General features: G+C 46.7%; 1 protein-coding gene across 2 annotated transcripts; it reads right to left on the bottom strand.

Moving 5' to 3' along the window:
* Nucleotides 1–147: 147 nt before the first annotated feature.
* bptf (bromodomain PHD finger transcription factor) lies at nucleotides 148–27,918 on the bottom strand. Of its 2 annotated transcripts, none has more exons than XM_062532100.1 (30): nucleotides 27,236–27,918; nucleotides 24,988–25,810; nucleotides 23,718–23,938; nucleotides 22,695–22,883; nucleotides 20,235–20,405; nucleotides 19,982–20,121; nucleotides 19,399–19,745; nucleotides 18,628–18,759; nucleotides 17,906–18,035; nucleotides 16,751–16,889; nucleotides 16,312–16,629; nucleotides 13,952–15,926; nucleotides 13,255–13,379; nucleotides 12,967–13,095; nucleotides 12,311–12,461; nucleotides 12,050–12,089; nucleotides 10,837–11,065; nucleotides 8,624–8,760; nucleotides 8,108–8,222; nucleotides 7,594–7,853; nucleotides 6,742–7,015; nucleotides 5,374–6,416; nucleotides 5,058–5,140; nucleotides 4,709–4,934; nucleotides 3,851–4,176; nucleotides 3,562–3,735; nucleotides 3,128–3,320; nucleotides 2,765–2,849; nucleotides 2,389–2,575; nucleotides 148–1,891 (listed from the first exon to the last, which is right to left on the bottom strand). In XM_062532100.1, exons 1-30 carry the CDS (start codon nucleotides 27,711–27,713, stop codon nucleotides 1,882–1,884), a joined length of 8,850 nt encoding a protein of 2,949 aa, XP_062388084.1. In that variant the 5' UTR covers nucleotides 27,714–27,918; the 3' UTR covers nucleotides 148–1,881. The 2 variants fall into 2 exon arrangements, with proteins under 2 accessions (XP_062388084.1, XP_062388083.1); XM_062532099.1 differs by having other exon boundaries at nucleotides 148–871.
* Nucleotides 27,919–27,938: the final 20 nt, after the last annotated feature.

Here is a 27,938-nt window from a genome sequence, read left to right as displayed (position 1 = left end):
TTTTAAAGCTGTTCACTGTTTTTTATGGACAAAAGCATCGCTTGCTAAATCATATAACCATATATAACCACAGTGATGTAATAGAATTATAGGTAAATTCTGATGGAGAAATGTACCAGGTAAATAAAAACATTGTTTTCATCGGTGTAAGAGTTCAAGTCTTCATTTATTATGTTTCATATACACCAATATTTTTTCAGCTGTATTAGAAAAAAGAATATTGAAAAAAATGGACAAGTTTTACAAACAGGCCAAGTTCAACCTCACATCGTGGTTTAAAGCCTCATAGTCTCCCTATGCCCCCCAATCTACAAAGCCCACATTTTCTGGAGGAATAAGTCCATACTAGGGTGCATTACCCAAGTACATTTGCTTTTGCATGTTTAGTCAGCTCCAGGTAGAATAGGGGGAAATTAAGTCTGAAATCCAGGCATCAAAAAATCTTTTCAATGTAGACACATTATTTCAAAAAGACTGAGAAGATTCATAAGTTAACTTTAACATAACCTCATTTAGAGAAAATCAATTTCCTGAAGTGGCATTTTTTATCTCTCCACAGGATGTCATCAATCCCAAACCTGTGTTCACAAACAAGAAAGGGAGGGATACAGGGCTGGTCACCAGCCCGAGGGGGTCAGCCATGCTGCTCAACTTTGGAACGTGATCCAAGACGCGGCAGCCGTGAAAGGAGGCCAGAGCCAGGCCGGAGGGCCAGGGAAGAGTGGAGCACCAACATCACAGGGGTCTGGGTCCACCACCAACCAACAGTTCAAGAATCAGATTCTTGCTTCATTATGATTTTTTTTTAGGGCGCGAAATGGGGTGCAGTGCGTTCTAAGAGGCTGAAGGTTGTAGTTTGTTGTTATGAGACCTAGAGAGCATGGGGGGAAAGCAAAGAGCTGAGAAATAATGTCTTTATTGACTTAAAACAGGAATACACAAGAAAGGAAAAAACAGACAGAAGTAAACAAAAAGTAATGGATGGCCTGGGGTCACTTGAGCAGCCATGTTGGTGTAATCCATTGGGAATGCCTTTTCAGTTATTACGGTGATGTGCATTGATAGGAGGGATCCAAGACATGATGAAGATAAACACATATTTATTGACCTCAAAAGTCCTTTCAAACCTAAAACAATCTTTCCAAAAGGTTTTGAGGTTCTGCATGATCTGTCGTAGAGGCCTATTTACAATTAAAATGCAAAAACTCTAAAATTGTCAAAAGAAAAAAAGAAAAACTAGTCAGCAATGGTATTTATTCAATTAAAACCATGCCTACTGAACATTTATTCATGTCAGATCTGTTATTTTCTTGGTAAGACATAATTCAGCTAAGATGGCAAAATCTATTTGATAATGATATCGCAATAAAATGTACAACTTCAGGTCAGGGTCAATAATTTTTCTTTGTCGATTAAAAAAAGAAAAAAAATTAAATGCATTAAATATTAACTTATGAGTTTCAAAATAAATGCTTCTTCACTGATGAGTTTAAGCAAAGACAAATGAAATATTGTTAACTTTCCTGGTACTGTTATTAGAGGTTGACATGAGACACAAAACAAAGAAACAAGTCAAAAGCATATCCCTTGATTACATCTGTCTTCCATGTAGGTTAGTCAACATGGCTGCCACAGTGATTGTCATAGAAGGCATCTTTGGAGTTAGGCTTATTCTTACGAAACAGTATTTTTTCTCTTTTGAAAGAGTGTGATGGGTGACTTTCAGAAATGAAAACAAACACAGAAGCTGAAATGGTTCTTAAATACGAAATCACATAGATATTTCCTCTGTTTATGAAACAAGTCCCATGATTTGAAACTAGAAGTTGACCCCTGGCATCCAGCTCAGTGTCCAGAACATAACGTCATAATGGGCATGACTTATGACAATCTGCAACAGAGAAGAATGGGTGGGGACACATTACATGCAAGTGACACAAATGCAAGGCAGACACAAATGGGGAGAGATGCAAAATGCTCACACACACGCACGCACAAACACACACACAAACAAAACCAATAACAACACAAAACCATAACCACTGCCATGCATTTGTGTTCTTTGTCACATGAACATGATGGAGAGGAAGGAATTAAATGTGCGAAACAGAATGAGATGCAATTATCTGAAATGCATTCAGTGTTATGGGGTAATAGATGCATAGACTACAAAACTACACTGCTGTGCAAACTACATGGGAAGGTTAAAAGAACGATAAGACGTACAGATGAAGGAGATGATAAAACATACAAGTGATGCAGACAGAGGAGTGAACAACTGATGGCGATTCCTTTCTTCTTCCTATTTTGCAAAGGTGGCCAAAGAGCACCCCCCCAACTTAGCACGGAATGGTTTTAAGTATGCCACTGAGGAACACATTGTCTTACCTGCTTGCTTTGAATGCTTTGAGTTTCTGAACAAAGAAGGACTCCAGCACCTCAGCGCACTGGTAAAACGGCGAGTCGTTTGGGTTGTAGTAGCGGCAGTTGTCGAAGATTTTGGTCATGTCCGCTACGAATTCAGTCAGCTTGCTGTAATACCGCCTCTGTAGTCGCTCCTCCATTGTGGACAGGTCTGGGACAATACAGTAGATGGTTATAAGTCTACAACAATCTTCAAGATTATACAAACTGAGAATATGTAGCCATGTCTTATTAAATATGTCTTAGGTTCAACAGCAGTTTACTTAATTTACTTTAAGAGGAAAACCCTTTCTGAAAGCACAAGGAAGATTGTGAAGACGGTGGGAAAGAATGTCCATACCCATAGGTTCTTTAATGACACCGTAGTAATCAGGAGCATCATTGGGGTCCACTGGCTCCAAGAACGGCCAGCCCATTTTGTGGGCCTAGTTGAAAAACGAAATATAGCTTTCATCAGCATACAATTCAGGTAAGGCCAATCCAATGGCAGAGATGGTACAAAATCAGTTATATTGATTATGTAACATTAAACGTTCTTTAAAAACACGTGATATCCCACAAAACAACGAAACTGATGAATCTTTCCCCAAACGCCTTGGTTAACAAATATGGCATGTTGAAAACACATTAGCAAAAAAGATTGATGAACATGAGCAATACGAGAGTGCACAGAAAAGGAATACATGCAGTGGTATGTCTTCACCTGTAAGCAGCGTAATATTCTTTTCAAGCCTTCGTAATCCTTGTCTGTGAGCGGCGTGAGAACGGTCATGGCATCTTCCGTGGACTGGCACTGCGGGCACACATATTCATCGATCTCCGTGGCCTCACTCTGCAGAATACCCACGCAGCGACCATGGTACCAGTTCTGGCATCGGTCGCAGCCGATGTAGAATCTACGAGAGACATAGTACAGTTGATAAAACCACTGAGTTAAAAACATGAAGACGCATAATCAGCATTCCTGAGTATTTCGTCTCAAACAGGTTGCATCTTAAGCATTCAAATAGGAGAGTTCAAGTTCAGAGTGCAAGAGAGCACAGCACAGCTGTATAGCTGTATAGAGCAACTCTAGCTAAACTCTTGGGCCTATGATTACAGAGAGTCACACATTTTAACAATTGTTTGCACACTTACTGGGCCTCATCGTACGGCGTCCGACAGATGCAGTACAGCTCCTCAGTACTACCCTCTTGCTGCCTTTTGCACTCGCTGCAAACGTAGTCCTCCATTTTTCTGGCCTCTTTTTCAGTGATACCAACACAATTGCCATGAAACCAGTTGGAACAAAGGTCGCAGCCAATGTAGAACCTGTGACAAATAAATGTTTGAGCTGGGCAACTGGCAATTTAGTTCTCAGAGCAACTTTCTTAATAATGCTAAAGCAGTCTCATTAGGTTGGCTGCGAGCGCGTTAGCATGCTTACTTTGCTTGGTCATAGGGTGTTTTGCAGACACAATAAAGCTTGGTGTCCTTCTTGGGATCCTTTGAGGTAGTGGAGATCATCTTCTTCTTCTTGTGTTTGCCAGACGACGGGGACTCCCGCTCGTCGTCGCGCTTCCGCTTGTGGCCCGCGGACGGCGAGGTGAACGCGGAGGAGGACAAGGTTGGGGCGGAGGAGGACGAGGAGAGTGCGCTGGCTGCCTGCGTGCTGGCTGCTGCCGCTGCGGCCGCCTGGGCCGCCTGGGCCGAGGCAGCCTGGGCCCGCTCCTTCTCTCGCCGCATCCGGCCCAGGTCTTTGCGTAGCTCGTCCTGATGAACAACAACGGAACAAGATGGATGACGACTTTGTGGGATAGATGATGATTCTGTGGCCTAAATGCAGTTTAGATTAAAGGCAGGCATGGTCAGGTCCAACACTCAACTTATCCATTCAGATGAAGATATGTTAGTCAGGCGAGACACATACATGACCTCAGAAGACATTAAAAATATCACAGGTAGTTGTTGATGTGATATACAAAGACATAATCATATTCTACACAATGTGTGCCCATCAAAACGTCGTGTCCATCTTGTTAGCATTAAAGCAGGCTCTTGTTTTGTTAGGGTTATGGGATTTGGCAGACACTTTTGTCCAAAGCGAATTGTGTACAACGTATCGGCCATCGAGCATTTTAAGGATACAGGTTTTGAAGGTCTACTGAAGGTACAAACATCTAACATCAGAGGGGTAATCGTTTCATTAACACTACCCCTAACACATTACAATCAAAGGTACTCCACATTTACTAGAGTAAATAGTCATACAGGTAAACCATAGTTTTGACTACTTGCTCCTTACCTGCACTTCTATCTGCAGGTCCTTGTCTAGCAGGGCTCTCTTCTTGAGGATCTCAGCCTTGAGCTGCTCCTTGTGCTTGTAGAGCAGCGCGGAGAGTTTGGAAGCGTTCTGCTTGCTGCGTTTCTGCTCCACCGACTCCTCCCGCTTCCTCTTCTTAGCTGCCTGCTTCTCGTCCTTGTCAATCTTGTCCAGGATGAACTTCATCACCTGGTTGCACACGATCATCCTGGGGAGACAAGCCCAAACAGTTAACAGATTTGCTAGATAAACAAAATGATGGTTAGACATGGGTTGGCAAATCCACAGTTGGACAGACGTTACATTGCGAGGCCATGTGGCCATTATGTACCTCTGGTTTTCCTCTCTCTCCTCAGGGGAAACGGTCTTCTTCTGTTTTAAGTGCTCTATAACTGCATTCTGCTTCATCACCACCTGCAGAACACAAAGGCAATCACGTCACAATCAAGAGCATGAATGAATTCTCATGCGCTCATGTGTATAAATTACACCCAATTTATGGAGACACCGCTTTTAACCAAAGCCCTTAGTGTGACCCATCTCTGGTCCTGAGTGTGTGTGTGTGTGTGTGTGTGTGTGTGTGTGTGTGTGTGTGTGTGTGTGTGTGTGTGTGTGTGTGTGTGTGTGTGTGTGGGGGGGGGTCCTACCTGCTTCTGGAGGAGGTCTCCCTGGCTGGTGGCCTGCTGGGCCTGCTGCTCCCTCTTGGCCTCCTGCTGCTGCCTCTTCTTCAGCTGCAGCTGCTGCTGCTGGTCCCTCAGCTGCTGCATGCGTTGGAGCTGCTCCTGCACGCTGGCCGCCTGGATGGTGACCACGTTCTGCACCTGGCCCCCGACCTGCACCTGGCCCCCGACGCTGACCACCGTCTGGTGCTGCTGCTGCTGTTGATGATGATGATGTTGCTGCTGCTGCTGGACAGGGGAGGCGGCAGCAGGCTGCTGCTGGATGGTGATGGGCAGCTGGAGCTTGATCTGCTGGGGGACGCCGCCGCCTTGCTGCTGGAGCTGGGCGGCCACCTGGCTCTGGATCTGGGAGAGCACCTGCTGCTGGATGCCCGGCACGGCGATGAGTTGCTGGTGGAGCTGCAGCGACGGGCGCACCTGCACCTGGACCTGAGCCTGGAGGGGGTGAGCCGTCGTCGCCACTGTTGCTGGGGGCTGCTGCTGCTGCTGTAAGGGGGAGGCCTGGACCTGCACCTGGGCGTGGACGGGCACAGGGGCAGCTGCGGGAGCCGCGGCCAGGACCGGACGAGGCTGGACCTGAAGCTGGGCCTGGCTGACCACCGTCTGGCCCATCGTCGAGGCGACCGTGAAGGTGCCCAGAGTTTGGGGTGCTGCGGTGGACACCTGCACCAGCTGCTGCTGATGCTGCTGCTGCTGTTGGGCTTGCAGGGGCTGGTGCTGGAACTGGAGCTGTGGCTGGGCCACAAACTGGGTCTGCTGCTGGACAGACACGGGGACAGAGGTGGGAGTCGGGGCGAGAACCTGGGCTGGGGGCAGCAAGGACACTGGAGAAACCGACATGGACATCGAGGAGGGTGTGGGGGCAAGTGCCGGCACAGACGCTGGGATGGGTGTCGGGACGGGGGCCTGGGTGGTGATGGCCATCTGTTGGGGGGGCTGCATCGGGCCGAGGGGAGGGGGGCCAGAGGAGGCTGGTTGAGGCTGCAACACTCTCTGCTCAGGCTGGAGACCTGGAGGAGGAGGAGGAGGAGAAGAGAAGATCAAAGAATAAATGACCAAATAACTAACCTACTTTCTTCAAATCTCAAATCATTGTATTGCCCATGATCTGGAATGTCCACTATTTCCTCCATCGATAATGCAAACATCATCTAGTGTCAACTACATTTAAAAAGTGGAACATTAAAAATTCCATCTCCATGGCCTTAACCAAATAATTAATAAGCTAATGACAGCTTTAGAATCTAAACAAAATCCACTCATTTCTGGTCCAACCATGTGCCAATCCTTGCTTTGGACTCCCGTGTGGTGTTGGGTGAAGTGAGTGCTGCTGACCTGGCACTGCGGCTGCGGAGGTGGCGGGGACAGCGGGGGTGCCGGTTGCGGGCGCGGGGGTGGCCGTCTGTGTGGCGGCAGGGCTGGGCGTGGGTGGAGGAAGCGCGGCACCTGGCGTGAAGAGGAAGCGCTGCACCTGGCCATTGGGCATGGCCGCCTGCATGAGCTGCTGCCCCGGGCTGGGGATGACCGTCACGCCAGCGGGGATGAGCTGCAGCTGACCGGTGGTCTGGCCTTGACCCTGAATCACCACCGTCAGACCCTGATTTCCACCCTGAGCGCACACACACAGGCACATTTAGAGAAGGAAGCAAACACAGAGCCATGGGGTGCCTCTCAACATGCCTCCTCGATCCTCGATGCTCGATCCTCGAGGGGCGTTCCCACTGATCTATAACTAACACTGGATAGACTATCCCATTGTTCCCCCCCCCCCCCATCATTCTTTATGTAGATCAGTGAGGACCGAGGCCCGAGGAGCGAGGGAGGACATATAAAAGCCCAAATGAGAGGCACCCATAGAGTTGATGACACTATCAAATAAAGTTCAGATCAGTTAACGTTATTATTAAAACACTGAACTACCTGAGAACATGGTAGAGGGAATGACAGTGGAATAAGTAACCCTCAAGGGTAACGCGCTCAAAGTAACTATTAAAAGGCTTTACAATGTTCAAAATGAAGGAGAAAATAATGTCTATCCCCTTTGCAATGCCAGCATATTAACCAACTGCAAACCCATGCACGGTGGCTGCCCCCCACAGAGGAGAGAAAGTGCCCAGTGAGGGGGTTTAGCTGTGGCAAAGTGCCCAGACGGTGCCCAGTGCCAGTGGGCGCCTGCCCTGTCCTCACCTGTGCTCCCTGGGTAAGCTGCGTGAGCTGGGCCAGTGTGAGCTTGACCTGGGCCTGCTGGGGCCTAGGGCCCGGCTGGGCCACTTGGGGCCCCGGAGACTGACCGGGGGTGGCGGGAGTCGCGGCGCGCGGGGAGGCCATGGCCCCCGCCATTCTCTGCACGCCGCCACCCGCCAGCATGGTGCCAGCGCTGGAGCTGGTCACGGCGGTGGACACCGGCTGCCCGCGGATGATCTGAGTGACCACCTGCTGGGTCTGACCTGGAGGACACAAGGAGTCAAAAATGTTTGCTTTAATCCACTACAAATTATACATTTACAAGGGTGTGGTACAATTAACACAATGCACTCAATAATGACTGTACAATATGGAAATATAGCAATATCTCATTTCAGTTTTAGGACTGTTTGAAAACAATGGCAAAAGATAAAGATGTATGCTGTTGTAGCCTTACAACTATCCAATACTAAAATAAAAAACACCTCCTTGATATAGATGGAATACAAAAGTATACCTTGCTGGACAACCAGGGGTGTGCGGATAATGGTCTTGCCCAGCGTAGTGGCCTGTTGCAGGGGTGAGCGGATCACCGTCATACCGGGACGGAGGGGGGTTCCTGTGGTGATCAACTGTGTAGGAAAATGCATCTGTTAAGTAAATTGACTGGTATTTATGATATATTTTAGGACTTGTGCGTGCGTGTGTGTGTGTGTGTGTGTGTGTGTGTGTGTGCGTGCTGCAAATGATTTCCTCATATCAAGATAAAAAATATCTATATTTAGAAGTATTAGATAGTTTATCTTGTTTTAAGAGTGAATTTCTAATTTTATGTCTTCAACTTTACACCATAATCTTATTTCTAGATTTAATGACCTCAATTAAAATGTCGAGTGAAATTATCTTGCTGCATGGACAGATAATTTCACTTGTTTTGAGTACCTTTTACCTCAGATTTAGTGTTTTTTATCTTGTTTTTAGACACCCCTTGTTTTTGCAGTGTGTGTGTGTGTGTGTGTGTTTGTGTGTCTACCTGCTGCGTGGAGGCGACGGTGTTGGGCTGGATGTTGATGGTGGCCGTGCGGGGCTGGAAGGCGGTGAAGGACTGGGCGGTGCCCGTGTTGCCGCCGGGGATGATGCCCACCACCTTCTGCTGCACCTGGACCACACCTGCGCAGACAGAGAGAGCAGCGCTGAACCAGCCTGGACCACAGCAGGCCACACACAGTCTTAGGGTGCCTCTCAACATGCCTCCTCGATCCTCGATGCTCGATCCTCGAGGGGCGTTTCCACTGATCTATAACTAACACTGGATAGACTATCCCATTGTTTCCCCCCCATCATTCTTTATGTAGATCAGTGAGGATCGAGGCCCGAGGAGCGAGGGAGGACGTATAAACGCTGCATGAGAGGCACCTACAGTCATCGCACTTTCACATTCATTTGACAGAGGCTGTTTTGATGAGAGCACTCTGGTTCTTTCTGTTGTTCACCCATGAAAGGAGGAGAAATATCCAGGGATGCTTTCACTAGACAGAGGCACTCGAGCCTGACTAATGGTCTGGGTGGTTAGCTCAAGGCTTTTAGGGATTCTCAGCGTAGAATTCTCAACAGGACCTCTGAGCTATATTTGTCTGAAAACAAAACATTAGTATGCCTTGTTTTACAAAAGCAGTCTGTTCACAAATAGACTGCAAAACCAGCAAGCATTCAAAAACTCTTTAAGTATTTATACTCAGAGTAGCTTCACTGAAAACCATGTGTGCAAGCACAGGATACAATACTTCCTCAAACACGGACATAAAAACAAATAACAGAACACAGGGAACATTTTCCACAAACAGTTCAAAGAAATCGTCCAGACGTCCAGATGAATTCTGTCTATTCTCTAAACAAAAATGCAGCGTTGACCCCAACAGGGCCCTCTATGCATGCGGTCAGGCCTAGTTTAAAGTAACACGCCAACTTTTTGGAAAATAACCTTATTTGCTTTGCGGTCTACTCCAGAGTTACATCATAAGAGGATATGTATCCATCTCTTCTCTGTACATACAATAACCCAGTCTGACATTGTTAGCCTAGCAGCCGTGGTGTACTGGTTAGGGCTTCGGGCTTGTAACCGGAGGGTTGCCGGTTCGATCCCCATCAGTCCACCACGGCTGAAGTGCCCTTGAGCAAGGCACCTAACCCCTCACTGCTCCCCGAGCGCCGCTGGTTGGGCAGGCAGCTCACTGCTCTGGGTTAGTGTGTAATTCACCTCACTATGTGTGTGCTGTGTGTGTTCACTGATTCGGTTAAATTGGGTTAAATGCAGAGAAACGAATTTCCCTCACGGGATCAAAAAGTATATATTCATTTAGCATCCATTCAATGGAAGTGTTAGACCAGTTAGCCAATAGCCCCCCTTTCAGCTACAGGCAGATATACATCCTCTTACAGAACTCTGGGGTAGAAGGCAAATTAACTTCCTTTAACTGATCTAAATGGTGTCCCACTGGTATGTCGGGCTGGCCATTACCTCCTTGCGTGGACGGCACATTGACCGTGACTATCTTTCCGCTGGTTGGCAAGGGCAGAGTGGCAGTGATCACTTTGCCGGCCATGGACACCGGTGCGGCCGCCACCTGGAACGCTTGCCCAGAGGTGGTGACGCTGCCCACTACTGTAGCGACAGGGCTGGTGGACGCTGAAAGATACACGTCACACACCCACTGTCACACCTCAATATGACAACGGTTTGAGACGAGTCTATAGAGGCAGTGGTGTCCACTACCATTTACAATGGGGACTGGTGGATTTGTTTTTAATGGGAATTTCCATTTGAGGTTTTATTCCAGTGGATGCCTGGACCATGCCGATCTAATCTAGCTGGAATAGTTTGTGGTTGCTGTAAGGTTTGTCTTCGGAAAAGAGTGGCCTCATTTGGGGCTCCAGAGTGGACACCACTGGATTCTAATGTCGCCAAGCAAGTGTCCTTAGCTTTCACTGGGCACGACCATGAAGATGACGACCACGAAACGAAACGTTAAACAAATTAAAGCGGCGGAAATGACAGCCAGACGGACCAATCAGAAAAAAAAAGAAACACACAAAAAAACACACCAGCACAAGCAAATGAAAGAACTGATAATACAGGAAGGCAGACAAACAGAATTGTGCTCATGTTGAAGTCTTTCTACAGCCCTGTGAGGACGCGTATGTATCCACAAACACACCACCGGAACACTAACAGCAACATGAACTGACCTTGACTGGTCTGCCCCTGCTTGACCCAGGTGGCAAACGATTGCTGGAAGTTCTTGTTCGGCTGGAATGTCACAGGTGTGCCCATCTTAGTGGCCAGAACCACTTTGGTCCCGGGGGTGACTGTGCCCGTGAGCGAGCCCACAGTGATCTTCTGAGGGGTGCCAGCGGTGGGGGTGGAGGGGGTGGCGGTGGCGCCAACTGCCCCTGGCTTCTGCTGCTCCAGGCGCTTCTGCAATCACAACCAAAGGGTTCATTTGGCCACTGCTATGGAGACTTGCAGAGTAATGCATAAAAGGGACAGGTAGTAGTGCTAAGACATGCGTAGTACATAACATATCTTTTTCATTTCCAAAACATTTTCATTGCAAAACAGAATTCAGCGCAATATGTGTTTTCTAAATGGCATTGCTTTTCAGAAGCCAAAATGATAATTGAAATGAATAATCTGCAAATTGCACAGCCCTAGCTTGCAGATTATGCTTTAGCCCAGAGGTTCTCAACTTTTTTGGTTCCAAGGACCCCCTGTGGGGGAAGAAAATATTCATCATCGTAAAAATCAAGCATGTGCCATTTGTATTCTCTGAAGTTGGCCAGGTTCACTATCCTGTGTTTTCTGGAAGATGAGTAAATTGTTCTGTCTTTTGTCAACTTTAGATTTGCCATTACTTGACAGCATAGTCGGACTTAAATATTGACTACACATCAGTTAGCTTGTTGGCAAATAAACCATCTAAGCAGCAACAGGATTGGTTTTATTAGTGAAAAGAGTCCTCACCTTTTTGGAGTTTTTAAAATGACAAACCACAACTTCATAATCTAAAGCAAATTATTTTGGGGACCCCTTGGCTATGGGTTGTGGACCCATTGGGGTTCCCGGACCCCACTTTGAGAACCACTGCTTTAGCTCATGAAAACTATAGCAGCAAACCCATGAACAAAAGCAGTTCATGCAAATCAAAAGGTTGCGTTCATGCCCCCATTTCCAATAAATGACCAATACGAACAAAAGGCCCATTGGAAAGTTGCCCCAGACAGCCATGGTTAGAGGCATTCTCCCCACACCCCAATTTGATGAAGGGGGGGAGCTTCCAATCCACACAGATGCGCGGGGGAAACGGTCTGACTTTCCCACCTGCTGGGCGGCCAATCTCTGGTGCTTTAGCTGAGCTTCCAATAGGGCCTTGCACTCCTCTGCTTTCTTCAACACACTAACCTTAGCCTGTTCAGATGACTGCACCTTTTCCCGCTCCACCCTGCCACAGGAAGATAAAGCAAGATTAAGATTAGGGCTGATTTACAGTTCAAGCACAGTTCAACTGATACGGTATTTGTGCAATTCTACTACACGATTTCCTTGTTTCAATTCCACACCGTACCAAATCTATGGGTAACTTTTCTCTCTTTCCATAAATACAACTGTTTTGCTTTCACATGGATGGTTAGAATCGAAGAGGCAGACCCCGGGTCATTTTACCTTTCAGAAAATGCTCTGATCTCCCAGAGCTCCAGGTCCTCCTCAGCCACCCAGGTCTCCACCACCACCGGGCCAGTCTGCTTGGTCGGCTCCGGCTTCTTGGGTCGCAGAGCGCTGGAGCGAAGACCCTTCCTCTGGGGTGTAGGAGACTCTGTGGGAGAGAGAGAACCTCACCTGGGTTAAATGTTGCTTCCTCGAAGAAGACACTGACAATTTCCAAATAGTATACATGATCTGTTAACATCACTACAGATGAAAATTAGCTATTTTGCTAACTCTGGCACATTTACATTTTGAGTGTAAACGAAGAATGTCAATTGATGTGCATTGTCCCTTTTAAATAAACAAATAAAATATTAAAATAAATAAAATAAGTTGCGCCACTCTTGTCTGCATTTTCACTGGCTTATACTGATGTACACGCCAAGGGCAAACAATACATCCATGCAGCTTATAGGATGTGACTTCACCTATAATATGCAGAAAAGGCTTTGGTGCAAAAAGCTTAAGACATGTTATGACTTATGACAATTCAACATGGGCTCATTCTGCAAGATTCTATTCAATATCAAGTCTGCCTGAGCTGATGATGTAAGAAAAAAAACAACACTTTTATTAATAACAATAATCATAAACAATCTGTTCTTTCCTGCTACCTTTAGGTGTGTCTGGGACCCCGATGGGACAAATGATCTTGCGGATGCAGTACTCTGAGCGGATGCCGTAAGGCCCCACATCCCTTCGCTTGATGATCTCTGTCGTGGTGATCTCAGTGTCTGAAGTCTCTGTGAAGTAAAGGAAGGAAATAAGCAGTTTCCCTATTTGTCTACTTGTCTCTTTCCTTATAAAGATAGCCATGGTAGGCGTGCAATACATCACAGCAATATCAACACATTAACACATGATCACCACCACCACCACCGCAGACTGATGAATGCACTCACCCGTGCGGGTGGTGCCCACAGCAGGGGCTGGCTTCACCCCCATGTCGTCCCACCTCAGACAGGCCCACAGCAGCCTCAGCATGAGGCTGACCCCTGCAAGGGACCGGACTGTCTGCAAGCGATACCTGTGGCAAACGCTCTACATTAGCAGTGGCACTTCTGATTAAACTCATGCTATGGTCAAACAGCACTACATGACAGATTGTGTTGAAATAGATCAATTTGGCATTAAGCCAGCAGCTTAAGTCCAGTCAGTAACTTTGCCAAATACATTATTTCACCTACAGCAAACAATAGACTAGAACAATAGTGCTAGATGCGTTCAGCAGCACATGGCAAAATACAAATAAATATTGCTAAGCCTTCAGCAGGCAGCTGAACAATGAGCAACGGTGTTGAACAAACAGTCCTGAGGTGCGTTCAAATGCAAACACAGGCACCTGAGTTTTCGGCAAACCATTGCAAACACATGCAAACTGTTGGAGGAATTAGTTCTACGCGAACATACAAGGAAGCTAGACTAAGGGTTACTGTGAAAATAGAATGTTTAAGCAAAATGGTTCAAATTGAACTGTTCAGAGAAGACATATCTGCCTAAAACATTTGCCACAGTTTGCCAAATTTGAACGCACCCTTCTTACGCCTTTTTAACTAAGCAGAAGCCAAAATGTACATAGTATGTGTATTTCATGCTAACCTCCAGGTAATGCTAAATGTAGGCCTGGGAGAAGGGTAAGGCCAGATATCTAGGGCAGGCTTGGCGTTGTAGTTGAAGATGGGCACCTCGCGAATACCTCCTCGCCTAGCCATTTTTCTCAGATCATCATTGGGCAAAACAAAAATGCTCTTCTTGCTACTCTTGGTAATAAACTTGCGGTACGAAGGTAAGGCTGTTCCCGAGCGAGACTTCTTTGAGCGCGAGAACTTGAGCAGCCTTACTCGGTCCCTGGTGGAGTACTCTTTGCTCACAGTCATGGAAGTCGTAGATGCGCCAGAGGGACCAGACTTGGTGTTTGTGACTGTTACAGAGACAGCGGCTCTCTTCTGGTCTGTGACTACTGTTCCGGAGAGTGGGTTTGTGACTTTGGTAACAGTGGTGGTGGTGGTGGTGGTGAGAGTGGATGTGGTGCTGTTGGCCTCGACCTTCGGCTCAGGTACCGCTGGTACACTGCTACTGCTGGTGACCTCGTCGATCTGTACCGTGGAGACCGTTGTGGTGCTGGAGGTGGTGGTTGTTGTGGTGACCTGTGTAACCATTGTTTTGCGTTCCGCTGTGCTGCTGCTGCCACTACTGTTGCCACCACCATTCTCCGCAGCGTCACTGCTGAGGCTGGACTCCTCCATGGAAGTCACCGGAGAGGGTGCCAGTTGTTTCAGCTTGGTGACGTCTACCTCCATCTTGGTCGTATCTGGAGTTTCTGTGCGACCTTCAAGACCAGAAGATGTTACAGTTGAGTCAGCGGATGCCTCATCCACATTATTCTCCAGACGAGGTACCTTTTGAGGAATCGGGCAGTCAGGAGCCAGTTCAGTGGCTGTCCTCTCTGCTTTGTCTTCCAGGCTGTTGGTCTTCTCTATCCTTGAGTCCAGACTTACTGCATCTCCATTTGTTAGAGGCTTTAGGGGGTCTTTTGCATTAATCTCCCCTCCCAAAGTGCTGGGGACTTCGTTAGAAGTCACATTGCTAGCTAGGTCCATCAGAGTTGCTGCTTTGTTGTGAAATACAGGAGCCTCCTTCCCATTGACCTGCAAAAGCCCCGAGTTCTCAGTTTTCACATAATCTCTTTCGTGCACATCCATACTTTGTCCTTCATCTTTCACCACACAACGCTCATTACCTTCATCATGCGTGTGCTTACTACCGTTTTCTCCCAACACCATCTGCGCCGTCCCTTCAGACTTGACGCTTGGTGCCTCCATAAGGGAGTTTGGTGGTGCAACATTCTGGCTGAGAGATGGGTTGGGGGCCTCTTGGGAGCCCCCGTTAAGTTCACTGGGCTTCTCTGTTCTCCCATTGCTCTGATCATTGCTCCCATGACCATCAGAAGCTGTGGAGGCTATCGAAACGGTGTCACGTACAGGCCCAGAGTTCATTTGCGTCAGACTTGTTTCTGATGGAGTCTGAGTTTCCCCAGTAGCGCCCAGAGTACTCGCACTGTCTTTCTGCTCTGCTGCTAGTCCAGATTTTACCTTCACCTCTTCTTGGTCAAATTCTAGCCTTTGGACCACAGGGTCCGTCTCAGTCCCTACATTCAAAGATTCCTTCTCCTCCATCTGAGTTGGCTGGGATTTCTCTTGCTCTTTGGTGTTGACTGCTTCTTCTGCCTTTATGGCATCACCTGATGACACCTTAACGTTTGCCTGACTGCTTAACGTTTCCTTCACAGACTTGTTTCCGGTGAGCTCGCTCATCTTAAGGCGCTCAAGCCTCTGCTTCTCCTCCAGGGTGAACTGCCGGACACGTCTCTCCAGCAGGCCGTCCAGTTTGGAGGTCTTCACCTTCTTCTTGTAGGCGGTCCGCAACTGGAATCCTTCACTGACGTTCACCACGTCGTGGTTGAAGGGTAACGAGGGTCCTGCTTTGCCGGGATTGGCCACTTCCTCCCCCTCTGGCTCCTCCTTCACGGCATGCTCTTCACCTGGGGCAGGTGAGCCTGCGCTGCTCATCTTGTCTGTAAGAATAAAAGTTTAAAAGGATAAAAGTTTGGTTACAACTAGAACCATTACCAGAACCAAACATAAACACAACATGCATATAGTAATATAAACATAACATACATATAATATAAATATAACATATATAATTTTTAATGAAGACGAAGAGTGCCTTGGATTTCTTCAAAACATCTCAACTAAGTTACGTTTAACCAAAGAGCACCTTCGCACTACTAAACAGAACGCCGAAGCCCTCTGACCTACATCTTCTTTGTCAAGTTCACATAACATATATAATGCCATCCCTATATTTTTAGTCATGGAAAGACATCACTTCATCGACTGAAAATTTGAGTAGTGATATAGAGGATTTTTCAACTCTGACCAATATAAATTCATCACCTCTCTCTTTGTTACTGCAGGAGTCAGGCGTACCAGGGTCCACATCCATCTTCTCCGTTTCCTCTTCTTTTGCATGGCCATTGGACTCCCCGGTCTCTTCCTGTACTTCTGCTCGGTCCTTGGTCTGTGGCTCCCCTTCGTTGCTCTCTTTTCGTGTCCGTTCCTCGACTGAAGAATCTTCTGCAGGGGATTCAGCGGTAGGCTTTTGGTCCTCGCCCTTCTCAGCTGCACTCTCAGGGGAGACTTCTGTCTTCTGGACTTCAGAGTTTGCGTTTGAGGCAGCCAAGTCTTTCTCTTCTTTCAGCTTGTCTTTATCATCTTGGAAATGTAAAAAAAAAAAAAAACAGATCAATTTTCATCCTAGACATAAGCTGTGAATAACATTGAGAGTATAAAACAAATTGCTCTTTTTTCCTATTGATTTTAAATGATCACATACCACTGGGGAGATTTTTGCGATAATTGACATTTGTGTTGCCAGGAAACTTGGGCGCAAATCGATGGACGTGTGTCTTGCTGATCCAGCTCCAGCCTCCATAGCCAGTTACTCTGTACTCCTCCCCTTTCTGCTTCCACACCTGAAGGGGGCGGTAGGGAGAGAGGAGCAGCCTAAGCAGTGAAGCAGAGACTAAGCAGACTAGGAGACTAGCGGTACCTGAGCCACTAGGTGGCCTTGATTTAATGCGAGATACTATTTGCATTGAGACAAAGGAGAAGCGTAAATTAAATATCTCCCTCCTTATATTTCACTTCTCCTGGGATTTCCAAAACAGCCAGACCCACATACCCACTAGGGATCACAAGTTTCATCTCGATTCATCATTGAATTCCATACGATTCTATTGTTTTTTTTTCAATTCTTCATAATAAGCTGCGAAGTGATTCAATTCAATGCTGGGGTCAGTTGACGACATGAAATGATAGATTCAACCTCACACAATCTGGTGCAGTTCCATGAATTTAAATATATTAGCTATAATTTGAACATTCTATTAGTGTCAAATACTGAAGTCATACTGTGTACACAATGAAGAAACATTAACTAGGGAACCAACTTCAACTTTAGATGGAATCAACAACTTAGATCTGAAGTAGTTTTACTGCGGTGGTAAACTAATAAATAATGCTAACTGAGATAACTGCCCCAAAAATCATTCCACATTAAAATAACAGGCCCACCAACGGGGGGCGCAAGTGTATGTTTTCTTAGCCATCAGCGCTATAGGCTACCTTTATTGCTCTGGCTGCTACCAAAGTCATGCTACAACTAAGGTTAGCAATCACTTGTAGATTAAAGCTGTAAATAGAGGCAGGTGTGTAAACACTAGCATGCAAGGTGGACTGCAACAAGCCTGCACGGTGCCATCTACAGCTTAGAAGTACAAGAGAGAAATTTCATGTAGAGAACATTTTGGAACTGGTGCTAAAATAAAGAGGCATGCCTCAATGTTTATGAGTCATGTCTGCATGCAACCGCATAGTTTGCTGTTAAGTCCACACATTTATACATTTCAATGGACTATTACGCGACTAATAACCCATCTCACATTAATAGCCAATTTCCTCCTCAGACAAAACCCCAAGGTTTGTGTACCTGATGCTTGATGGGAAATGTGTACTTGACCCAGGTGGCCTGTTGTAAGGTCTCCTCATCCTCCAGTTTCTTCTCCTTCTTCTTCGATTTCTCTTTCTCCTCACGCTCCATGGAGGTCATGCGATGTAGCCTGAGGAGAGGAAAGATCATTTAAATACAGGACACAAAAGTACCTGCAGGTGTATGATAAAAAAGAGCAAAGTGACTCCTTAGGTTGTACAATCAGCATTTAAATGGTTTTGGCTTTGGGGCCCTGGGGGAACAGCAGGAGTTTGAGTGTGATAGCATCCAATTCAATACCCTTGACCTTCCTTCACACCAGCCAATGACAACTCTACTTTTAGAAAGTACATGTCCTTCCATGTTGCTACCTCTGCATGAACCGAGCCAAATGATGATTATTGTCTCAGGGAATATTTGTACCACCTGGATGTCCTGTCTCAGTTAAGAATTAATTCAATGATTACAAACCAATGTGAAAGCCAGGCTTGGGGGCGCTGTGGCGCAGCAGGCTACAGCGCCCATACCATTTACGGGTCCGAGTGCCCATGGGGACCCAGGTTCGAATCCGGCCTGCGGTCATATCCTAATCCCACCCCATCTCTCTCTCCCACTTGTTTCCTGTCTACCTCTTCACCGTCCTATACTAATAAAGGCAAAAAGGCCAAAAAAATATACTTAAAAAAAAAAGAAAGAAAGAAAGCCAGACTTCATTTTCTCACCGTGTGTGGCCCAAGGCATCCTTCCACACGGGCAGCATGACGACTGGTTTGATGGCACACTCCAGGATGGCCAGTGCCAGGGCAAACTCCCTGGCCTTGCTGCACATCTGGACTGCCTTAGTCCAGTTTGTCCTATGGATTTCGGAAAAAAGGTCAACAAATCATGCTGTGGAGCAACCTTTTCCGTATACTGTTCTGAACCACTTCACTTCTCATTCCAAGGCTCAGAACAAAACATACACAAAATACACCAAATACACACACCAAAATCACCAAATAATAACGTGCATTTTAAAACAGCATAAAACGTTCAGTAAGGTGCTGTGTCCACCAATCGCATTTTTTACGCTGAGAGCGTAAAAAAAACGCTTTCCTCGGCGCTTCAAGAAGTGTTTATTGTTGCTAAGTTACCAAAACCGGAGACGGTTTATAACGAGAAGTGACATTGACGAGCCCGGCGCTGTTCTAAAAGTTGAACAGATTTCAACTTTGAGCGCTGCGGTAAAAAACGTACCGCCGAGGGCGCCCAGTGCTGTGAACGCTGGGCTACATAGACTTTATATTAAAAATTGTCGCCGTCGGCGCAAAAAACGCTATTGGTGGACACAGGGCCTAACAGTGAGGGCTAGTTTCCATTACATGGATTAATCTTAGTCTCGGACTAAAAGCTTTTTACAATGGGAATCTGAACTGAAGTTCTGTTTTAGTCCAGGACTAGGCTTAATCCAGCTCTTGAGGAATACAAGGGGAAGCCATGGGCTCCACCTTTACCTGTGCGAGGCCCAGTTTGGGTGCAGGAAGGGTGCAGGGATGTTGGTTTCCAGCTGGATGATGGTAAGGCGCAGCGTTGACACAGTCAGCACCCTGGAGCCATGAACTGAGCCGTTCCACTTGAAGTCGCCGGCGGGCGTCATGCAGAACTTGTGTGATAAGTGCCGCCGCTTGTCATGGTCTTCGCGGTGCTGGTGCTTATTGAGGGCTACGGTGTTGGTGCTGTACTGGTTCTGGTAGACACGGTACTTGCCCTCCTGACCCAGCTTGAAGAAGGTACTGAGGTTGCCCTTTATCAAGTCTTTTCTGACACTGCCAAAACGGGATCCCTCTCCAAATGCAGAAAACTGAGGGGAGAAAATACAATTTTACTTGAGGATGCAGTCTTAAGTTTGACAGAGGAACCTCTGATAATCTCACACACAGATTGTTCTGCTTTCTATGTGTTCAATACTGCATCTTCACCAGCCAGTCATATAATTGATGTAAACGAGGTGAGCGATGGCCAATCAAGATGGCGCGACACTAACGAGACAATCAAAGTACCGAGAAAGTATTTCTTTCTACAGGCTGCATTACCCACCTCTTTGGATGTTTTGGTGCCATCTGTAGTGCCCAGTTGACTCTTGAGCTGGCTCAGCTTGCTGTCAGGGTTCCGCAGGCGGGTCACTATGCGTGTGGCAGAGCCACCCTTCCCAGACTCTCCATTCGCCTTGCCTTCTCCTGGGACAATGGACAGTTCACATCAGTCTCAGCACACCCATCTCAGAAGTAAATGGTACCCAAGAACAAGGTGAGGGTCCAAGGCTAACTTTAGTCTATGTAAATAAATTTACCTGGGTCGTCAAGGCTGGTGAAGGAGGAGCGAGAGGAGCGGTCAGCCAGGTCAGGTTCTTCTGGCCCCCTGGGAGGGTCTGAAGCAGACACATGGCTGCTGCAGCTATTCTCATCAACGGCCTGCAGGGCGGCACTCTCCTCCCCAAGAGATGCTTTCTCGGAGGACTTATCTGAAAGAGACAGAAAGAGTGGTGTTTTACTGAAATCAGATTCACATCAGTGACCCACCCAACAGGTCGACAATAATTTCCAACAATCTCCAAAAAAAATGCAACAAAGACCGAAGCCAAAGCTCTTCCTCAATGAAGCAAATCATATGTGACTGACAAAGGGCTTAGCTTGCCATCTGCAATACAGGAAGTTCAGGATCATTGACATTCTTCACTCAAAATGAAATCGAGCTGTGTTAACAACAATAAGCGACCGATTACTACCGGCAGTTCATTGTAATCAGCCAAAAGACACTCACTTGCAATGGAATATGGCATTCATTCCCCGTGATGAACAAGGCTTTATTTCTGCTAAACCAAACGCAAGCTTAATGCAGCAAGATCTTCACTCGTGCCAGACATGCTCTCAATGGCAAAAGACAAGAACAGAGAGGCTGCTGTTCCCCTAAGCACAGGAGGAGAAAAGCCCAGCCATGACAGACTGAGAGGGAGGAGAGGAGAGAGCCAGGGACTGCTGGCAGCCAAGCGAGTGTCACTACTTTTGTGCCAGATTTTTAGGGTCTGAATGTGAGTTGAGTCGACATGTTAGTATGTGTGTTTGAAATTATATTAAAACATGTTGGTGGCTGTGGTTGAAAATGATTTGGAGGGACTGTAGATACAGGGTAAATTTAGCTTTGTAAAAGGTATTTTTGATGTTGGTCAAGATGATGTGTGTACTGTCAATTGGCTTTAATAGTAGACATATGGAGTTGTTTTGTGCTAACAGTGAGGAGAATGCTGAAACTTACATAGAATCCTTGGTTGTGCAACATAACTATGAGGAATGTTGATATAGAGCTCAGGTCTAAAAATAATATTCTCAATAAGAGCTTCCATGTCTGTGACAAAGAATAGCAGCCTCTAACTAACGGAGTGTACCAATAATATGACTGCATGCAAAGCACTGCTGGTTCTTAAATAGAAAATGTTGTCTGATCAAATATATAAATTGCAAACTGAAAAGGCACCAGCCAAGGTGAACAATGCAAAAAAGAAAGCTGGTTGTGCTCATTCCTTAGAAGCATGAAGCCAAAAGAGCATCTCTGCCAAAACACAGGATGGCCAACACCCGTCACAGCAATGGCAAACGAACACTGTAGCAGCAGGAGTTGCCTAATGCAGACGCACCACCCACATCTGCCTCCATGGGGTGGGGGGTGGGGTAAAGGAGGACATGAGAGGGGTGGCAGACATGCATGGTCACACCATCACTGGCAGGACAAAAGATGGCCGTGGCTGGAGGGGGCTGTCAGCAGTACCTGCCCGTTCGTCACCATCTGGACTGGCCGATCCATCGTTGCCAGTCTCCTCTGCCTGAGAGGGGCCATCTTGTGCCCCTTCTGCAGGACCGGCGGAAACGGACTTGATGGAGGTGGAGTTCGGAGCCACTGGAGAAGTGGGCTTAGGCTGGTCAGGAGCACTACTAGCGCTGGGACTGCTACCATCCACTCCAGTAGAGGGAGCTTCAGCTACAGCACAAGGCATAAGAGGCACCTTAGCGCACACACACACACGGCAGTGATCACAGGAATCTGCTGTTGTTTCAGCCCTCTACTAAAATATGTTCAACACCGTTTCAATCTGAAGGGCTTTTTAGTCCTAACTCTGCACTGAGAGGTATAGATTTCAAGATCTAAGGCCAGAGAGTACCTGTAACTGAAAGATTCTGATTAGTGACACTGATCTTTTCAAACAGAAAACATGAACACGTTCCTATAGGCCTCAAACCAAATATCAAGCTCTGAATGTTGGAGGAATCTTCATCTAATGATATAGTCTGATTATTAAATGATTAAATTAAATAACTGGGCGGTGGTAGTGTAGTGGTTAAGGAGCTGGGATGGCGTGCAGTAGCCTGAAGTTGTGGGTTCGATTCCCAGCTTCCACCGTAGTGCCCCTGAGCAAAGCACTTAACCCCAAGTTGCTCCAAGGACAATGTAATCCCTTGTAATATAGTCGGCTTATGTAAGTCACCTTGGACAAGTGTCTACTAATTGAATACATATAAATGTATAGAATATAGAAACATATACAATGGTATTAATAATATTATTGCATGCAGGCAAATATTAAATCAAGACCTCTTTATGTGCACCATGTAAAGATCCAAATTGATTTTAATTAGTCTAGCAGACACATTTGCTGTGACCGTTTTTTGAAGAGTAATTTTCGTGCTGATGTGGCCTTTTTTTTCAGCCCCCAAAAACATGAGAACTATTCTAAGATCTACACGTAATGCAGTCTTACCAGAGGTGGCCTCTCCAGAAGTGTCTTGGTCCATGCCACAAACAGTCTTGTCCTGTTCCCTGTCTGCACCATCAGCAGCATCCGCGAACTCTGACCCCTGCCGAGCCTTCTCCGCCTCCTCGGCCGCACGGCGCTTCACCTCCTCCAGCTCTGCTTCCTCCTTGGTCTTCAGACGCTCCATGATCTCGTCTGTAGATGGACAAGGTAAAAGGATGTGGTCTTAACAAGCATTCCCTAATGGCTATTTAAACCCAACCATACATTTGGACCGTACACTTATCTATGTGGGATCAACACATTTAAGATGGGAGCTTTTTTTCTGGAAGTCTTACAAAAGCGTAACACCAAAGTCAAGAAGGAATCCTCCTAGGGCTGAACACTTTGAAGAAAATATCAAATTTCCGACAGATATTGCCATTGCGATTTTAAGCAAAGCTTCAGTTCAAGACCTACTATATAATACATTTAAAACATGTAATGATGCATTATCCATTAAAATAGAATATCAACTACTTTATCTACTAATCTACTATTAACATTTAAACATACAAATGACTTCCAAATAACTAGGATGGGCCACATCAAATTAGCTAGCAGCATGCAAAGCACAGCGGCTCTGATTGATAAGCATGACGGTCTCATGAACATGAATTCAATAAACATAAGTGATATTATAGACCCTTGGTCTGCGAAACTAATTGCAGCCTTTGCAATTTGCTGATTGCTTTAAATTGAGCTCAAATTCTGATTACGATTACTCTTTCAACACTAAATCCCCCATTGTTACATTGCCACCTTATCTTACAGTATCTCAAAAGGAAAAAGTGTTTGAGTAGAATAACATCCTGGTTGTCTATATAAGGCTTTTTAAGGTTCGTCAAGAAGCATCACATTTCAAAACAATGACAAAAATTCCATAGCCAGTAACATCCTATAAGCATCTCTAACTGTCAAGGATATCTAGATCCGATTTGTGATTAAAGAATCGCACACCACAGTCCATCCCAGCGAGCAGACACTCACCGTTCGCAGCCTCCAGGTAGGAGCGGTTGTTGTTCCGGGCCTTGTTGGTGAGCTCCTCTGTGATGGCCATGTGGCTGTGGATCTCCTCCCTCAGCTCGTCTAGCACGGCGCACAGGTCGCTCTCCCAGTACTCTCTGTCCAGCACGTCGATGAGTTCGGCCAGCTGGACCTTTGTGCTGTAGTACCAGATCTTTTTGTCGTCATGTTCTCCGTCTTCCTCACTGAAGTACGAAAAGGAAGGCTGTTATTATTGCACTGTTTTAGGCCAGTGTTAGTAGCAAAACATTTTTCACACCCAAGAATATTGGCGAAAACCATCTCTAATTTGTGTTGTGCTAGTAATGTGGCAATAGTATTGGCATCTGTTAGCATTTTGCATGTTTATGTGCGGTAGTTAGCACATCTACATTTGCTGGCATTCATATACTACTACGCGTATTGCATTTGCAGCTACTGCAGCGTTACAGGGGAGCTACACCAGACGCGTAACTGAAGCGTTCCGTTCGCGACGCGTAAAATCCATTTTAGAAGATGGGTCTATTTTTTTCGAATGTACGCGCCACTGTTGCGTCTGGTGTAGCTACTTCCATTGACTACAGTGATAATTAACTGCTGCGACCGGCTGCCACATACGCGTCGCGAACGGAACGCTTCAGTTACGCGTCTGGTGTAGCGCCCCTGTTAGGCTAAAGCAGCAGACAGACATGGGGTTACAGAGGAAATCCTGGCATGTGTTCTGCTCCAACCGACACATGCTGTAATCATGCCACATGGCTGAGAATCAAAACCAGAATCAACTACAGAGCAACAGCTCACAGCACCTGCGTCTCTCTACTGTAATATACATCAGGTCCGTTTCAACTGGGCATAGTCCCTCATCAACATAAAAGCGGAGATATAAAGCCCTCACATAAAAAGATCCGCTACAAACATATGGCTACATCTTTCCCAAACAGTCTCTCTAATGAGAAGGTTTCAGGGTTAAGTCACCAACGAATTTAATGGTCTCTAGTACTATATCATAGGCCTGATCTGCAGAATTACTTCAAAGCACAAACAAAAAGTGTGACACTAACATTTAGTCCTTTTAATGAGGTAGACTAAAGGTGGGTCTGGTGGCTAAAAACACCGACTACAAACTACTACTGCACTGACAGACTCAGTTTCCTGTGGCAGTGTTCATGCGAAAGAAACAATGAACACACATAAATCAATGGCAGGGCACCAACGAGTGGTGAAAGAGAGAGACTCCGTCCGAGCTAATACTCACACAATGACTCTGCGGTTGAGGAACCAGTATTTCCTACTATGCCGGTCGTAGCCAATGGGCTCCTGGCGAATGTACGGCCGGCTGTTCTGCACCTCGGTGATGCAGTCGCTGACGCCGGGCACCCTGTGCGCCACGCACACCTCGCACTGCCACTCGTCCTCGGGCACCTCCTGCAGCGGCGGCTTGACGCACTCCAGGTGGTAGACGGCCGAGCAGGTCTCGCAGCAGAGCAGGTCGCCCAGCCGGTGGCACACGCGGCAGTGGTCGTCGTACTGCACCGTGCCCTCCGACATGAGCTCCTCGCGCGCCAGGTTGGTGGTCAGGAACTGGTCCACCAGGAACTGGAGCACCTTCACCTTGGACTCGAGCGGCTCGAAGGGGTAGCCCTCCGCCTGCTGGTAGCGCAGCGCCGGCTGGTACTCGGGGTCGCTCTCACAGTAGGAGCGCACCACCTCGGGCCACGTCATGCCGTCGATGAAGTAGAGCGTGGAGTTGACGCTGTCCTTGAGGTCGGCCGGGCCGAAGGTGGTGTTGGACGAGTCCTCCTCGCGCAGGATGGCCTTGAGCAGGGAGACGTGCGTCTCGGCGACGAGCGTGCACTGCTCCTGGCCGGCCAGCGCCGCGCAGAAGTCCTCGAAGCGGAACGGCGAGAGGCGCAGCACGGTGCTGAAGTTGCGCAGCACCTCGTAGATGGCCGCCGCGTTGAGCAGCTGCTCGGCCGGGATGAGGAGGTCCTCCGAGGGTCTGGGCAGCTCCAGAGCGGGGATCTCCACCGCCTCCAAGACTGGAGAGCGAGGGCGCACCACCCGAGTCCTCCTGCGGCCTGAGAGATGGAACGAGTCAGTGAGATAGGAAGACATCCACAACAAGACTCATAGAGGGTGATTAGGCTACATCATACTTCCCATCTAATGCTATATTCCTATATGTACACACAGAAAAACATTTTCCAAAACAAATGTTCCTGGTAATCAAATTAACTGTGGACTCCTTAAGCTCTAGCCAAATAAAGATTATTTTTACACAAAGGTGATAAAGCATTAACCCAGAACAAATATGTTCCAGAAAAAATTACCAAATGATGTTCGAATTTCTCATGCTCAGGGAATGTCATAATCATTATAATGAAGGATTATATTACTTACTAAGAAGAAGTCATTTGTTCTCACACATGTACATTGATGTAACCTACTCTGAGAAAACTAACAAATGTCTTAATGTAAACTGAATCATTAACAAACTATTTGCAAATCATTATAATGATCACCAACCAATAACGATGCAACACAGTAACATAGTCAAGTAACTTTGTAACATAGCCTGGCCATTTTTTTCCTGCAACACTACTACAGACGCTCACTTTCAAAACAATGAGCCACATGGCCTCCTGTCACTTCTTGGGCTTTGCTAATGAAGCAGCTAGCACAGCGCCTCATCTACGACCATGTGACTATTGTGTGTTAAGATGTCTCACATTCAAATCAGCATTTAAATACATTACAAACTATTAAATTACTATCACCCAGAAGTGTTAGTATGTTCACTTTTTGTGAATAGAATGCATGCCAAATGCTATTGCTGTCCAGAACATCTTCAGACCACAAACTTCTGATCCCCAGCTACACTACCAGATATTGACAGTAGCTGACCACGTAGCTACTACTACTATGGTTCAGCTGTTCTGCAGGGCAGGGTGGGTTAGTCGACCGTCCTCACCAATAATAATGAGTACTAGAAAGATGGAAGGAAATTGTGCTAGAGAAACAGCTGAAATAATTAATGGAAAAGAAATGATCTAGCCAGGGTGATCATGTTATCACAGATCTCGAGCGAGCTAACAAGATGGCTAGTTGGCCGATTCGATGTTATCAAATATTAGCGGTAGCTAGCTACAATAGCAACCCAGAAAAATAAAAGTGCATCAGCAAGCATCCTACGTGTGAAATGTGACAGTGGGGTGAATGTGTAAGGTTTTTCAGTACAGGGATACGATCAACTATAGCTGTGAACGACCACACGACTATCCATACAATTGCCAGCCGTTTACCTCACCAGCTAACAAGCATTCGAGGCCTGTTCTTTACTGCATACTCCATTTTGAGTGTTGTAGCTTCCTGCATATTCTTACAAATACCAAGGACAGTTCATTCACGTAAATTATCCAGACTGTAGCAGAGAGCTCAGGTACTGCTCCAGAGAGCCACCTGGGTAATGTTGCTAGTGAGTTTAATTTGGCAAGTTGTTTTACCTTGTGCACTACCGTGGCTGCTGTTTTCGGTACAGTAGCTAGCATCATCATCATCCTCCTCGGGTATTTCCTCAGGGTAGTCCGACTCATCATCGACGGCCTCCTCTTCTTCGTCCGTTATCGGCTCTTCGTCGACGAATTCCTCTTCATCTGATCTCAGACTTTCGGCATCTTCATCGTCACTTTCATGGTCATCATACACTATGCTACTAGCAACCGATCGCTTACCTCTCCCTCTTCCCCTGCCTCTGCCACCACCTCTGCCCCTTCCTCTACCCCTTGATACCGTGGTTGATCCCACTCTCCTCCTGCCCCTGGTAGAATGGTAATTTCCTCTCTTGGGAATCTCAAAATCGACCTCATCACTACCTCTACCCTTTGCCCTTAACCCACGTCTGGGTCTGAGACCCCGCACAGGTCCAGATGAGGGCTCCTGCATCAGTTGGGTTTTGGGCGGCCTGCCTCTTCTCCCCCTCATTATATATAAAATCTATTATTTTCTAGATCCGTTTTTGCGTGCAATAATCGCAGACGAAACCCCGGAATTTGAGCACTGCCAGAAAGCTGAACTTCAGTATAATCCGAAGCAAAAGTCCCACTGAGCCCCGGACTCAGGTAACGGCAGAAAGCTCAGAACGAACGGCCGGCGTCCCGCTTCGGGTCGCTCATGGCCGCCATGTTGCTTCCTCTCTCTCCGTCTACT

The sequence above is a fragment of the Sardina pilchardus genome, chromosome 3 (assembly GCF_963854185.1).
Source record: "Sardina pilchardus chromosome 3, fSarPil1.1, whole genome shotgun sequence".
Lineage (NCBI taxonomy): Eukaryota > Metazoa > Chordata > Actinopteri > Clupeiformes > Clupeidae > Sardina > Sardina pilchardus.
This window is presented reverse-complemented; position numbering and strand designations above follow the sequence as displayed.